The following is a 13,020-nucleotide window of genomic DNA, read 5'->3' on the forward strand; positions in this document are numbered from 1 at the left end:
GTGTATGCTGGACTCTATGTGTGAATTTCTTCGCTTCCTGTGTGAGGACTCAGAGCAAAGCATCATGGAATGTGTAGTTCAGAATGCTGAAGTGACACTGCCAGCAGGACTGATCTGAACTACAAGTAACAGAGTGCTGTGCACACAGACCAGACTGCTGGGAGAGGATATAAAAAGGGCTGGCGTGGCCTAGATCAGTCTCTCTGGACCTGTTTTGACTCTGCCAGTAGAAGGTCTGTGTGACAAGGAGTTGCTCATGATTTGCAGCCTACACAGCAGGGATCCGGACAGCTATACCGAGAGAGATCTCTGCGAATATCGCTTCTTCAGTACAGCGGACCGGTGGGTGTTTTGGGTCATCCAGAGGCGCCTGCGATTCACATTCCAGCGAGCTGCAGCATTCTACAGAGCAAAGACAGAGAGAGAGAGTTCCAGCTGGTGTCTTCTCATCATCTGCACCATTATCTAACCCATATTATACTTGGAGTGGTGAGCGGGCATAGCCCTTGTTATAGTTAAAAAGGAAGTAAACACTTTATTTTTTTTATTTTTTTAATGCAACCTGCAAGGCAAAGGCATAATGAGCTAGTATGCATAGCATACTAGCTCATTATGAATAACTTACCTGAGAACGAAGCCCCCGAAGTGGTCCTCCTCCTTTATCTCCACCTCTGCCATGTATCCTGGAGTGACTTCTGGGTCTCGCTGCTCCGGCGCTGTGATTCGTCGGAGCCACGATGACGTCACTCCCGTGCATGCGCACGGGAGCCGACACGAGTGGCATATTGCCTCTTCCTGACAACCCTGGGTGGTGGTTGTGGGGGTCTATGGGCTGGGGGCTCAAAATCTGGAAGCCCCATTCATGTGAATGAGTATGGGGTACAATGTACTCTTACTTATTCACCAAAAAAGGTGTCAAAAATAAAAACACTAGACAAGTTTTTTTTTTACAAGTCCTTTATTAAATAAAATACAAAAACAATGTCCCCCAATGTGGATCCATCATCAATCACGACGTGAGCAGCACCACTGACCCGAAAAAGGAAAGAAACTCCACCCGTGATGAAGGCTGACTGCCGAATGCCTCCTCCACCGAGTGACAGTTCTTAAATAGGTAATAATCAGGGCCACCTGATGATGTCATCTTGTGGCCCCGACCTTTGCGACATCACCGGACCCTTAGGTCTGGTATAAATTAATAATTTTAAGGGGAACCCCATGCCAAAAAAAACAAAAAACTGCGTTGGGTCCCCCCTAAAATACATACCAGATTCTTATCCAAGCATGTAGCCTGGCAGCCCAGGAAAGTGGGGGGGGGGGGGACAAACAAGCAGCCCCCCCTCCTGAACCATGCCCACATGCCCTCAACATGGGGTCAAGGGCCTCTTCTTGACAACCCTGGGTGGTGGTTGTGGGGTCTGCATGCAGGGGGCTTATCAGAATCTGGAAGCCTACTTTAACAAGGGGGCTCCCAGGTCCCCCCATATGAATAAGTATGGGGTACATTGTACTCCTACTTATTCACCAAAAAAGGTGTCAGAAATAAATAAAAACACCACCAAACAATGCCCCCGATGTAGATTCATCATCGATCAGGATGCCTGCCGCACCGCTAGACCTAAAAAAATAAAAAGAAGCTCCACACTAGTTGATGGCTAACTGCTGAATTCCTCCTCTCCCGGGTGACAGTTCTTAAATAGGTAAGGGGAGGGGCCACCTGTTGACATCACCTTGTGGCCCTGCCCACGTGTGACATCACTGACCCAGCATACATCAGTCGGTGACTTCACAAGTGTTGACCTCTCCTGGTGGCCCAGCCCCTTACCTATTGAGGCATTCTGCGGTCAGCCTTCGTCGCGGGCAGACCCTTTTTTATTGGGTGCAGCGGGCATTGTGATTGACGACATTAGAGGGCATTGTTTAATTTTTTTCAATTTTTTATCTCTGCTGTGATCAAAATATAAGAATCATAACATTATCAGTTGAACTTAAAGCGGGAGACCCGCAAAAAATAGTTTTTTAAAAGTCAGCAGCTACAAATACTGCAGCTACTGACTTTTAAAATAAGGACACTCACCTGTCCCAGGGTCCAGCGATGTCGGCACCCGAGACCGAACCGTCCCTCGAATGCTGCCACCACCATCTTTGCTGTGGGAATCAGGAAATGAAGCCTTGCGGCTTCACTTCCCAGTTCCCTACTGCGCATGTGGGAGTCGTGCAGGGCAATCTAAATGGTCCGTGCTGTCTCTGGGACCTGTGTGTGTCCCAGCAGACAGCGTGGCGGGACGAGAAGAGGCATAGACTCCTGTGGTATCAACAGGTATCTGCACCCCCCTCCCCCCTGAAAGGTGCCAAATGTGACACCGGGGGGGGGGGGGGGTTCCAAAAAGCGGAGGTTCAATATTTGTGTGAACCTACGCTTTAAGTATAAACATTGTAACAATTTGTCAATGGAATAGACTTTGTGTGTAAGTGAAAAAAATGTAACCACTTAAACACTAAACCTTTTTCTGACATTGTTGGTTTCAAGTTAAAATATATTTTTTTTGCTAGAAAATTACTTAGAACCCCCAAACATTATATATATATTTTTAGTAGTCACCCTAGAGAATAAAATGGTGGTTGTTGCAATATTTTATGTCACACTGCATTTGCGCAGTGGTCTTTTAAATGTAATTTTTTTTTTAAAAATTACTTTAATGAATTAAAAAAAACAAAAAACGAACCAGTAAAGTTAGCCCATTTTTTGTTCAATGTGAAAGATTTTTTATGCCGCGAGAATCGTGATCTTTTTATTCGAAGCAAAAAAATCGTGATTCTCATTTTGGCCAGAATCGTGCAGCTCTAAAAGGACTTGTCAAAAACGTTTCTTGTGCTTTTTATTGATTTTTGACAGTTTTTTTGGGTGAATGAGTCGAGGTACAATGTACCCTATATTCATTCACATGGGGGGGGCAAGATCTGGGGGCTTGTTAAAGGGGGATTCCAGATTCCAATAAGCCCCCTGCATGCAGACCTCCACAACCACCACCCAGGGTTGTCAGGAAGAGGCCCTTGACCCCAAAGCACCCACCCCCCCATGTTGATGGCATGTGGCCTAGTATGGTTTAGGGGGGAGGGGGCGCTCACTCCCCCCCCCCCTTTCCTGGCTGTTTGCTCGCATAAGGGTCTGGTATGGATTTTAGGGGGAGGGGGAGGGGTGTGCTGTTTTTTTTTTGTTTTTTTTTATCAACTTTTTTTTCTTTCTTCTGGAGGAAGCTGCTGACAGCTGATGACTGATCAGTTGTTAAGAATGCAGCCTGCCGAACACACAGAAAATTTGGGTGATGGTTGGAGAACACCAGAGTGGTCGAAGTTCAGGGCAAACTTTTGCTCAGCCCCAACCATTCGCCCAACACTACTATAATTATCTTGGAAATGTTTAACCAGCATATGATTTATGTTAGTTCACATGGAATGGACAATACTTCTTATATAATGGTATGGTACCTGTATTTCTTCACTGTGCAGCCCAGATGTCGGAGATCATCAAAGCACGGATTTGATTCTGAAATTTCCTCATCAATATCGAATCTTATCTCCAGTATTCTCAGAGTTTGGTTTGTAGAGATAGCTGAGTAGAGATCATCACAGCACAGTAATGTCGTGTGACAAAAATAAAATCTTGTAGGAGAAATGGGAAATGAAAATAGATTTTTAGAAAGCAAGGATAATGCACTGGATACAAAAAAAATCCACAAAGACACAAAGCATCTGATTCCTCCTGCATTGAATTGTATTGTAACTGTACTGTCTGCCCTCATGTTGTAAAGGGCTGCGCAAACTGTTGGCGTCATATAAATCCTGTATAATAATAATAATCATCAACTGGCCTCCAGAGCTATACTTCAGCATCGATGTAAATATACAGTATGTGTACATACAGCAGCTCCCTCCATGTTTCACTGGGCTTATGTGCTCCTTTATTAGTGTAATCCTCCCCAGGATGTCTGAGCCTTTTCTGAAGAGAGTTAATTCCAGAATCCTGCAGATTATTATAACATTTATACCATAATTCTCATCACAGCTCCTGCAAGGTGCAGCCTGGATCTCTGAACCCTGGTTCACACTGATGTGATGCAGGAAACGCACAAGGTTTGCTGCATCTCCCCGCATCGCAATGCAAAGCAATTGCAGGGCATCCATGATATCTGCTGCGGGTTTCAATGTTAGATTAATGTGCGATATGGAATATTATTGCGCTAACCTATAAACCAACAAAAAAGTACGGTAGCTGCTAAACACGAATGTGACAAAATTCTTATGAACACAAAAGGTAAAAATGTAGCACTAACAAAAAACAATATAAATATAAAAAAGCAAAGAAAGTGTTGTGTGTTGAAAAGAAGACCCTAAATCAACAAACGAGGTATCACTCAAATAAATAAAACATAGTAAGTGTCCATAGGAGTACTATGTAATCTGGAAAATAAGCAAATAATTCAGTCCCAATCTCCTATATGTCAATCACAGATGTAATAGTTCATATTCTGGAGGAAAGGGAAGACATCCATGGGCATGCAAAGGCAATAACACCAGGCAGATAAATAAAGAATGGGTACTCTCACCAGAGTCTGTGGACCTGCATGTGGGTAACACCAGGTCAGCCAAGCGTGAACAGGCGAGTCCTCAATCTCACAGGAACAATGGATGAGTCCTCGATTTCTCAGGGACGATACAGCCGATCACAGTTGGTCCTTCAATTAGGAGTGGGCACATCACGGTGTCCTCAGGGATCACGACCTTCTCTCAATGAAGTCCAAAGATTGGGGAGCAGCCGCCAAATGATAGGTCTCCGATGAGTGTAGAAAAAGCTTCCAGGGTGGATCATATATAAAACAAAAAAGGACAACCACCTCCCATAGTGTAGTTCAAAAAAGCACTTATGCTGTTTATTGGCATAAAACCAGCATACACAAAATATAAAAAATAAAATAAAAAGTGATCACAATGTTTAAAAGCAATATGGGAAAAAATAGAAACCAGCCCCTATAGTTTGGCGGCTGCTCCCCAATCTTTGGACTTCATTGAGAGAAGGTCGTGATCCCTGAGGACACCGTGATGTGCCCATTCCTAATTGAAGGACCAACTGTGATCAGCTGTATTGTCCCTGAGAGATCGAGGACTCATCCATTGTTCCTGTGAGATTGAGGACTCGCCTGGGGACTCGCCTGAGGACTCGCCAGGTCCACAGACTCTGGTAAGAGTACCCATTCTTTATTTATCTGCCTGGTGTTATTGCCTTCGGATGCCCATTGGATGTCTTCCCATTCTTCCAGAATATGAACTATTACATCTGTGATTGACATATAGGAGTTTGGGACTGAATTATTTGCTTATTTTCCAGATTACATAGTACTCCTATGGACACTTACTATGTTTTATTTATTTGAGTGATACCTCGTTTGTTGATTTAGGGTCTTCTTTTCAACACACAACACTTTCTTTGATTTTTTATATTTATATTGTTTTTTTGTTAGCGCTACATTTTTACCTTTTTTAATGTTAGATTAATGACTCCCAGAATAAAATTGCAAAATGCAGTGCAATTGTCAGAATCACATCACATGGGTGTGAATACCCATGTGACGTAATTCAGGTGTAGGGGGGAAAAAAGGGTCCTTCGTCATTTTAGTGCGGATGCAATGTGATTTAAGCAATACAAGATGATGTGCACAGGAATGCGATGCTCCGCACGCATCAGTGTGAACCGAGTCCCTTACACAGAAGGTTTTTTTATCAGAATCCTGCAGAATATTTTGTGATTTATAGTGGAGGTCCCCACCTTCCAGGCCGCGGACTGGTACTAGTCTGAGGCCTGTTAGGAACCAGGCTGCATAGCAGGAGGCTTGACTTGAATTACTGAACTCACATGGGAATGGAGAGCTGCTGGAGCACTTTACCACTCTGGCAGCTGTCCGTCCCTGACTACGGTAGGGGACAATGTGCTCAAGGCAGTCTTTAACGCAGGACAAAAGGACAGCTGCCCAGGGCCCTGTCATTGTTGAGAGGCCCAAAGCAGCTGCCCCTTGAGCCCCTTGTAATGGTTCTGGATCGGTGGCGGTCCTGGGCCAGCGGTGGCGGAAGCAAGGAGAAGGGAGAGGCCGGGAGGGAATAGAGCTCCCTGACCACCAGAGAGGTGAGGAATAGCTGACGCAGCAATCTTGACCTGGCAGCACCACCCAGAGGCTGGATTTCAGGTGGATTGAAGCCCCCCGAGACTGCTACCCACTCTCCTCTACACTCCAAGCTCCGATAGCGGCCTGGGGACAGGCGGATCAGAGGCCCCCCGAGGAGCAGCGGGAGGCGCATGCAGCCAGGGACTGCTACCTGGGACAGTCTGCGGTCTATGACATAAAAAGGATCTGCAGGAAGGAGCAGAGCACCCTCATCCTCACCACCCAGAAGGAGAAGGGTCTCGCCGCTGCTGGTCAGTGGGAACGTCCTATGGAAGGAGGTACCAGGCATCACACACACCAGACTGGGCCAGGGGGTGCACAGAAGGGACTGCAGACAGGGCTAGGTGCCCCTCTCTCGTATCTCCCCTCTCTCACTCTCATTCCTCCTCTCATCCCCAACTCCCCCTCTCATCCCCAACTCCCCCTCTCATCCCCAACCCCCCCCCCTCCCCTCTCCTATTTCCAACCCCCCTCTCATCCCCAATCCACCTCTCTCATCCCCAAATGATGTTGCTATAGCCTCTAGTAATTAATCAGTCGGTGGTAATGTTATGCTTTAACCTCTGGCAACCAATCACAATTAATAAGGAGAGAGACATGTCCTTCCCCATGGACTACCTTTATAATTTTGATATCTCATGAACCCTCTATTGTTGATACTGGACATGTAACCTACACAAATAAATGTATATATGTATGTTATAGATACAACTCATTTTTATATATATATATATTTATACATACTGTATATTGTAGTTGGTTTTTTTTTTTGTGTTTTTTTTTTTTCAAAATCCCAGGGAGCGCCATATTACCCCATCCTTTGCTGTGTAACCAATCACAATTGCCTGATCTGCTGCACTAAACCAATTTGGAGTTTAGCTGCTATTTGTTCTATTTCTCAAAGCAGGTGGCGAGCAAAATTACATGCTGAGGGGATGAAGCAAAAGAAAATGTTTGCCCAGGGTCCAATCAATATTAAAGATGGCCCTGAATGTGGTGTGTGATTCAGCGTATCACATGGCTCCCTTTTTTCTTTTTTTTTTGTACAAACTTTAATTGAAATGTACAAAACGTACACTTCATTCATGGCAACATACAGCAGCAAGATTTTTTTGCAGCCATAGGCAGTGTGAATGGGACACATAGGAAACAATTGTTTCCTGTGTGTCTGTGCAGTGACAGACATTCTACAATGCAGTAAAACAACTGTGTGAATTAGACTTACAGCCACTCGCATTACCACCTGAGATTTTTATTATTGTCCTCTTCAAAAACATTGTATATAGCTCGTTGCTAAGGAGTGGGCCGTGAAGCCAGCCGCAATGTCCTAAAGAGTCTGGTATGGATGGAGGGGGGACCCCACATAGGTTTTTTTCACAATTTTTTATTTTATTTATTTTTTTACATTTAACTGTCATTGGAGAATCCCGTTGACAGCTGATGACTCATCGGTTGTTAAGGCTTCCTGGCTCGCTCCTTAGCAATCAGCTATATACAGTGTTTTTAAAGACAATTTAAAAAAAATGCACAAAATGCATGACAACTGCATGCAATAACACATCAAAAACATAAAAAATGCAAAACGCACTGCAAAACATGCCTGAAAAATGCATCAACCGCAACTGCATAGATGTGAACCTAGACTAAGTGATTGGCAAGTGACTGCATCTTGTGGCAGGCTATATCAACACCACCCCTCCCGATCTGTGTAAAAATTGTCTTCAACAAAAACGGTCCCTGGTGCCAAAAATATTGGGGATCTCTGATTTTATATTCTCACCTCAACTCCTGCAGGGTACAGTCTGGATGTTTGAGTCCCTCACAGATACATTTTATTCCAGAGTCCTCTAGAACATTCATTGATAAATCCAGTTTGGTGAGAGATCGATTTGCAATAAGAACAGATCGGAGGTCATTACAGCTCAAGTGAGTCAAATGACAACGTTGAAGGCTGTAGAGAAAAATAAAGAAGCACATTCCTGTATGGTGCCACTCAGCTTTTTGAAACTCTCACAGTATTTACTATACAGTACTGCAAAATATTACCGTATTTATCGGCATATAACACGCACTTTTTTCCCCTTAAAATCAGGGGAAGATCGTGGGTGCGTGTTATACTCCGATCACCCGCCCATTGCGAGCTCTTCTGCCTTTTCTGCCGGTCTCGGCAGCTTTCGGCTATTTTCGGCCGCTCTCGGCTATTTTTGGCTGAAAGCCGCCGAGGACAGCCGAGAATGGCCGAGAGCTACCAAGCGCCGCCGAGATACACAGGGCATCCGCTCTATATCTCGGCTGCGCCATTTTTAAACGGAAAGCCTGCAAAAAAAAACTAGCAAGGCTGCAATGGAAGGCTGCAAATGACTGGGAAGGCTGCAATGGAAGGCTGCTAATGACATGCAAGGCTGCAATGCAAGGCTGCAAATGACTGACAAGGCTGCAATGCAAGGCTGCAAATGACACTGACAAGGCTGCATTGATGGGCATTTAAATGTAAGTTTTTTTTCCTTAAACTTCCCTCCTAAAAGTTTTTTTCTTTAAAATTCCCTCCTAAACTTAGGGTGCGTGTTATACGCCAATAAATACGTTATATCGCTTATCTCCTGTATTTAATGCTTTATTGTAAAATTCTCACCTCAGTTCCTGCAGGGTACAGTCTAGATGTTTGAGTCCCTCACAGATAAATTGTATTCCAGAGTCCCCTAGAATGTTTGCTGACAAATCCAGTTTGGTGAGAGATCGATTTGCAATAAGGACAGCTTGGAGGTCATCACAGCTCAAGAAAGTCAAATCACAACCTTCAATGCTGCAGAGAAACAAACAAACATTCATGTATGGTGCCACTCAGCTGTCTGAAACTGTGATACCGTGCTTTGTAAACGTATTTATACCCCTTCAAATTTTCCACATTTTGTTATGTTACAACCAAAAACGTAAATGTATTTTATTGGGATTTTATGTGATAGACCAACACAAAGTGGCACATAGTTGTCAAGTGGAAGGACAACAAACACGTGGAAGAAGGGGAACTGTTTCCTCCCAGTCTATACCAGACCCTTCAGGTTCGGTATGGATTTGGAAGGGAACCCCACAACAATTAAAAAACATAAAACAAAGTGGCCCCTCACAAAATCCATACGGCGGGAGCCCTCCCAGGAGGCAAAAGCGTTTTTCTTTTTTTTTTCTTTTTCTGGTCCGGTAATTTTTATTCAAGAAAAAAGGGAGGGGGCCAAGCCCCAACATAGCATCATAAACATACAAACAGTTGAGGTCGAAGCCTCAAATATTGTGGTACTGGGAGGACAAAGTAGCAAGTATTCCATATCGTGGCACCTAGACCTTCCACCGGTCCTCTGACTTTATGACACGTAATAACATAACTTACATTGTAGTGGTACACAATTGGGTAAGGCCACCCCTCTTCGTTTTATCAGTAGCAGAGAAAAAACAGCAGAACTAGGGATGGGGGTGGGGGCGAGGGGGGGGGTGGGGGCGTGAGGGTAGTGTAGGGGGATAGGATAGGGATTCACAGCTATGGATCAGGTGTACAACACTATTTCAATGCTCAAATTATTAGGTGGCTCCCATTGCCAGCATGGCTTTCCCGTCATCTGAGTACACAAACATTTTTTTTTTTTTCCAATATAATTTTTATTAAGTAATGTCAAGAGCAAAAACCATCACAATATACACAGAATGGGAATACAATTTTCCCTTACAGTTAACATAGTACAAAAGCATTCAGTATATAATCAATATATATATCTTTTCACACAGTTTAGTAGCGTACAGTAAAGAGAAGAATTCAATGCAAGTCCTATTACATCATCCTATTAAACCATATTAAAACCATATAAACATCACATCTAAACCTTCCTACCGATGCTGAGAGAGGCTCATTTCGATACGTGTAAGACCAAAAGCTAGGTCTGCTGGGAATAAGTAATCAATTTGTATGATGTGATAATGACTATGGAAACATATGTCACTAGATATTCCCTACTCCACCTCCGCACCACTTACGGGAGCTTGCTGTGCGGAAGGGAGCAGGGACACATCTGTTCCAGTAGTATGCTGTAGTCCAAAGTCTAGGAAGCTTTACCTAATTACTCCTATGCGGTGATATCACGCTATTTTTCAATTCCCAGCATTCACCTTATGTGTCTGAGTACACAAACATGTCCCAGAGTCTCCATGTGTTTGTGTAGGACTTGTGTTTGTCATGCGCCGTTAGAACCAATTTTTTGATATCTTCCACCTTCCTCAGCCAATGTGCCGTGGTCGGTGGGGATTGTTGTTTCCATAATAGAGGGATACAGAACTTGGCCGCGTTGAGGAGGTGTCTGAGAATTGATTTTTTGTATAATCTAGCTGGAATAGTCGATACATGTAGTAAAAAGAACACGGGGTCATGAGGAATTGTATAGTCCGTAAATTTTTGAGAAATGGTGCGGATACTCGTCCAAAATTCTATCAGTTTAGGGCAGGACCAGAAGATATGTAGCATCGTCCCTACAGCTCTCTGACACCTCCAGCACGTATTCGATGTGTTGGGGAATATGAGGTGTAGACGGCTCGGTGTTAGATACCATCTCGTCAGTATTTTAAAGTTGGTCTCTTGAATTTTGGTACACATCGATGATTTGAGTGAAAATCGCAACATGTTTTTTATCTGTGATGTCCTGAAGGTCCGGCCTAAATCCGTCTCCCACTTGTCAATGCACGGCAAGCGCGGTTGCTCCCGAGGCGTGTTTAGTAGTGTATATGTTGTGGAGAGTACTTGACGGGGGTGGCCAGTTCCAGAGCAGAGTTCTTCAAAAGTGGTTAATTGGCGGGAGTAGTTCCGGGGGTTAGGTAGGGAGTGGAGGAAGTGGTGTATTTGTGCTGCGGACCAGAATGCAAGGTGGAAGGGGCCCGCAGTGTCCATCAACTCCTCAATAGTGGGCCATCTCCCCTCTATCACAAATCTGGAGGCATGTTTACTGTTAGTAGCTCGCAATGTTTGGAAAGCCGTCAATGACAGTCCCGGAGAAAAGCAGGGATGTCCCAGTATCGGGGTCAGTGGTGAGTCCCTGGTCGTTAATGAGGCTTTCAAAGAGGCTCTGGAACACTGTATTAATGTATTTCCTATCAACGGATGTAGTCCAACTGCCTGAGGTAGAGAATCATAGCACCATACTGCACTCTCTATAGGGATTACTGATTGCTTCTTCTCTATCTGTGCCCAGAGTTTAGACTCCGAATGGTGTCCCCAATCAATGATTCTGCCGAGATGAATCGCCTGGTAGTATTTGCGGACATTTGAAAGTGCTAGGCCTCCGTATTGCTTTGGGAGATATAATTGGGTGCGAGCAACTCGAGGCTTTTTATTAGCCCATATCTTGAGAACATGGCTTGGACTCGTGTGAAATAAGAGGGCGCTACTCTAATCGGTAGGGCCTGGAATAGGTATAGAAATTTCGGTAGGATGCTCATTTTAATGAGATTGCATCTCCCGAACCAGGAGTGCAGTCCCTTGTGCCATTTCTCTAAGAAGCCCCTAGTCTCAGCTAACAGTTGAGGAAAGTTGTGTTGGTATACTCTTGAGACATCGGTAGGTATGTTCGTACCCATGTATCTCAAAGTAGAGGATGTCCATTTAAAGCTGAAGCTAGATTGTAACGTTCGGAGGGTGCGTGGCTGTAGCATAATTCCCATTGCCTCCGATTTAGTGAAATTGATTTTCAGATTAGAGATAGATACAGATAGAGAGCCATAGGCTTCGAATTCCCTAAGAAGGTTGGGAAGCGATACCATCGGGTTCGTCAAAATGGACATCATGTCGTCAGCATATACCGATATTTTGTGTTGGGTGTCTCCTACAGTCAGGCCCTGGATGTCTGGATTTAGTCTGATAGTAGATAAGAATGGTTTTAAGGACAGTGCAAATAGGAGAGGGGAGAGAGGGCATCCCTGTCTCGTACCATTTTGTAAGTAGAAGGGTTCCGAAAGGACCCCATTCGCCTTGACTTGGGCAGACGGATTAGAGTAGATTCCGGCTATACGACTGAGCATCACCTCCCCCAAACCTATACGTCTCAGTACTGCAGACAAAAATGGCCAACTCACCCTGTCAAAAGCCTTTTCGGCGTCGGTGTTCAAAAAGACACACAGGGTGTTTGTGGATCGTGCCACATGCAGGAGATTTAACACCTTTGTCGTGTTGTCCCTCGCCTCTCTAGAGGGGACAAGACCGACCTGGTCTAGATGGATCAGCCTTTGGAGGTGGTGTGCCAGTCGGGCAGCCAATATCTTAGTGAGCAGTTTAAGGTCTACATTTAAAAGGGAGATAGGCCTATAACTGCCACGGGACGTAGAATCCTTACCCTCTTTGTGTATTACGGAAATGTGGGCTCTTAGTGTGTCTCTAGTAAGTGTCCCCCCTGAGCCAACCGTATTATAAAGATTGACCATGTGTGGGCCCAGTGTTGGGAGAAGTGTCCTGTAGTATTGAAGGGTATAGCCGTCTGGGCCTGGGACTTTCCCCGGTTTCATCGCCCCCCACCGCTTGTTGGAGTTCCTCCATAGTAATGGGAGAGTCCAATTCTTCCCTAGTTTCAGGAGAAATAGAAGGGATTTGAGAGGATTCTATATATGCGTCCATTTCCGTTTGGGACGTGGAAGCCTGTGGTAAATTATATAGATGGGAGTAGAAGTCCTTAAATTCCTGTGAAATCTGATTTGGGAGTGTTACTTTTTGGCCACTGTTTGTAACAATGTGAGGTATGTAGGTGGCTAACCTATGCTCTGTAACCATTTTTGCCAG

The 13,020-nt window shown here is 44.6% G+C and overlaps 2 protein-coding genes across 6 annotated transcripts in view; one reads left to right on the forward strand and one right to left on the reverse strand.

The window, feature by feature from the left end:
* LOC143956162 (uncharacterized) overlaps positions 1-13,020 on the forward strand; it is a 713,750-nt gene that overhangs the window by 422,895 nt on the left and 277,835 nt on the right. The window lies entirely within an intron of this gene.
* LOC143956169 (NACHT, LRR and PYD domains-containing protein 3-like) overlaps positions 1-13,020 on the reverse strand; it is a 123,071-nt gene that overhangs the window by 7,637 nt on the left and 102,414 nt on the right. For all 5 annotated transcript variants that reach the window (XM_077466311.1, XM_077466310.1, XM_077466309.1 and 2 more), the window contains 3 exons: positions 8,851-9,021; positions 7,999-8,169; positions 3,490-3,663 (listed from right to left, as the gene is read on the reverse strand). In XM_077466311.1, the coding sequence (XP_077322437.1) occupies positions 3,490-3,663; positions 7,999-8,169; positions 8,851-9,021 (516 nt within the window). The remainder of the gene's footprint in view (positions 1-3,489; positions 3,664-7,998; positions 8,170-8,850; positions 9,022-13,020) is intronic.

The sequence above is a fragment of the Lithobates pipiens genome, unplaced genomic scaffold, assembly GCF_037356315.1.
Source record: "Lithobates pipiens isolate NorthernLeopardFrog02 unplaced genomic scaffold, aLitPip1_a1.2 Scaffold_35, whole genome shotgun sequence".
Taxonomy (NCBI): Eukaryota; Metazoa; Chordata; class Amphibia; order Anura; family Ranidae; genus Lithobates; species Lithobates pipiens.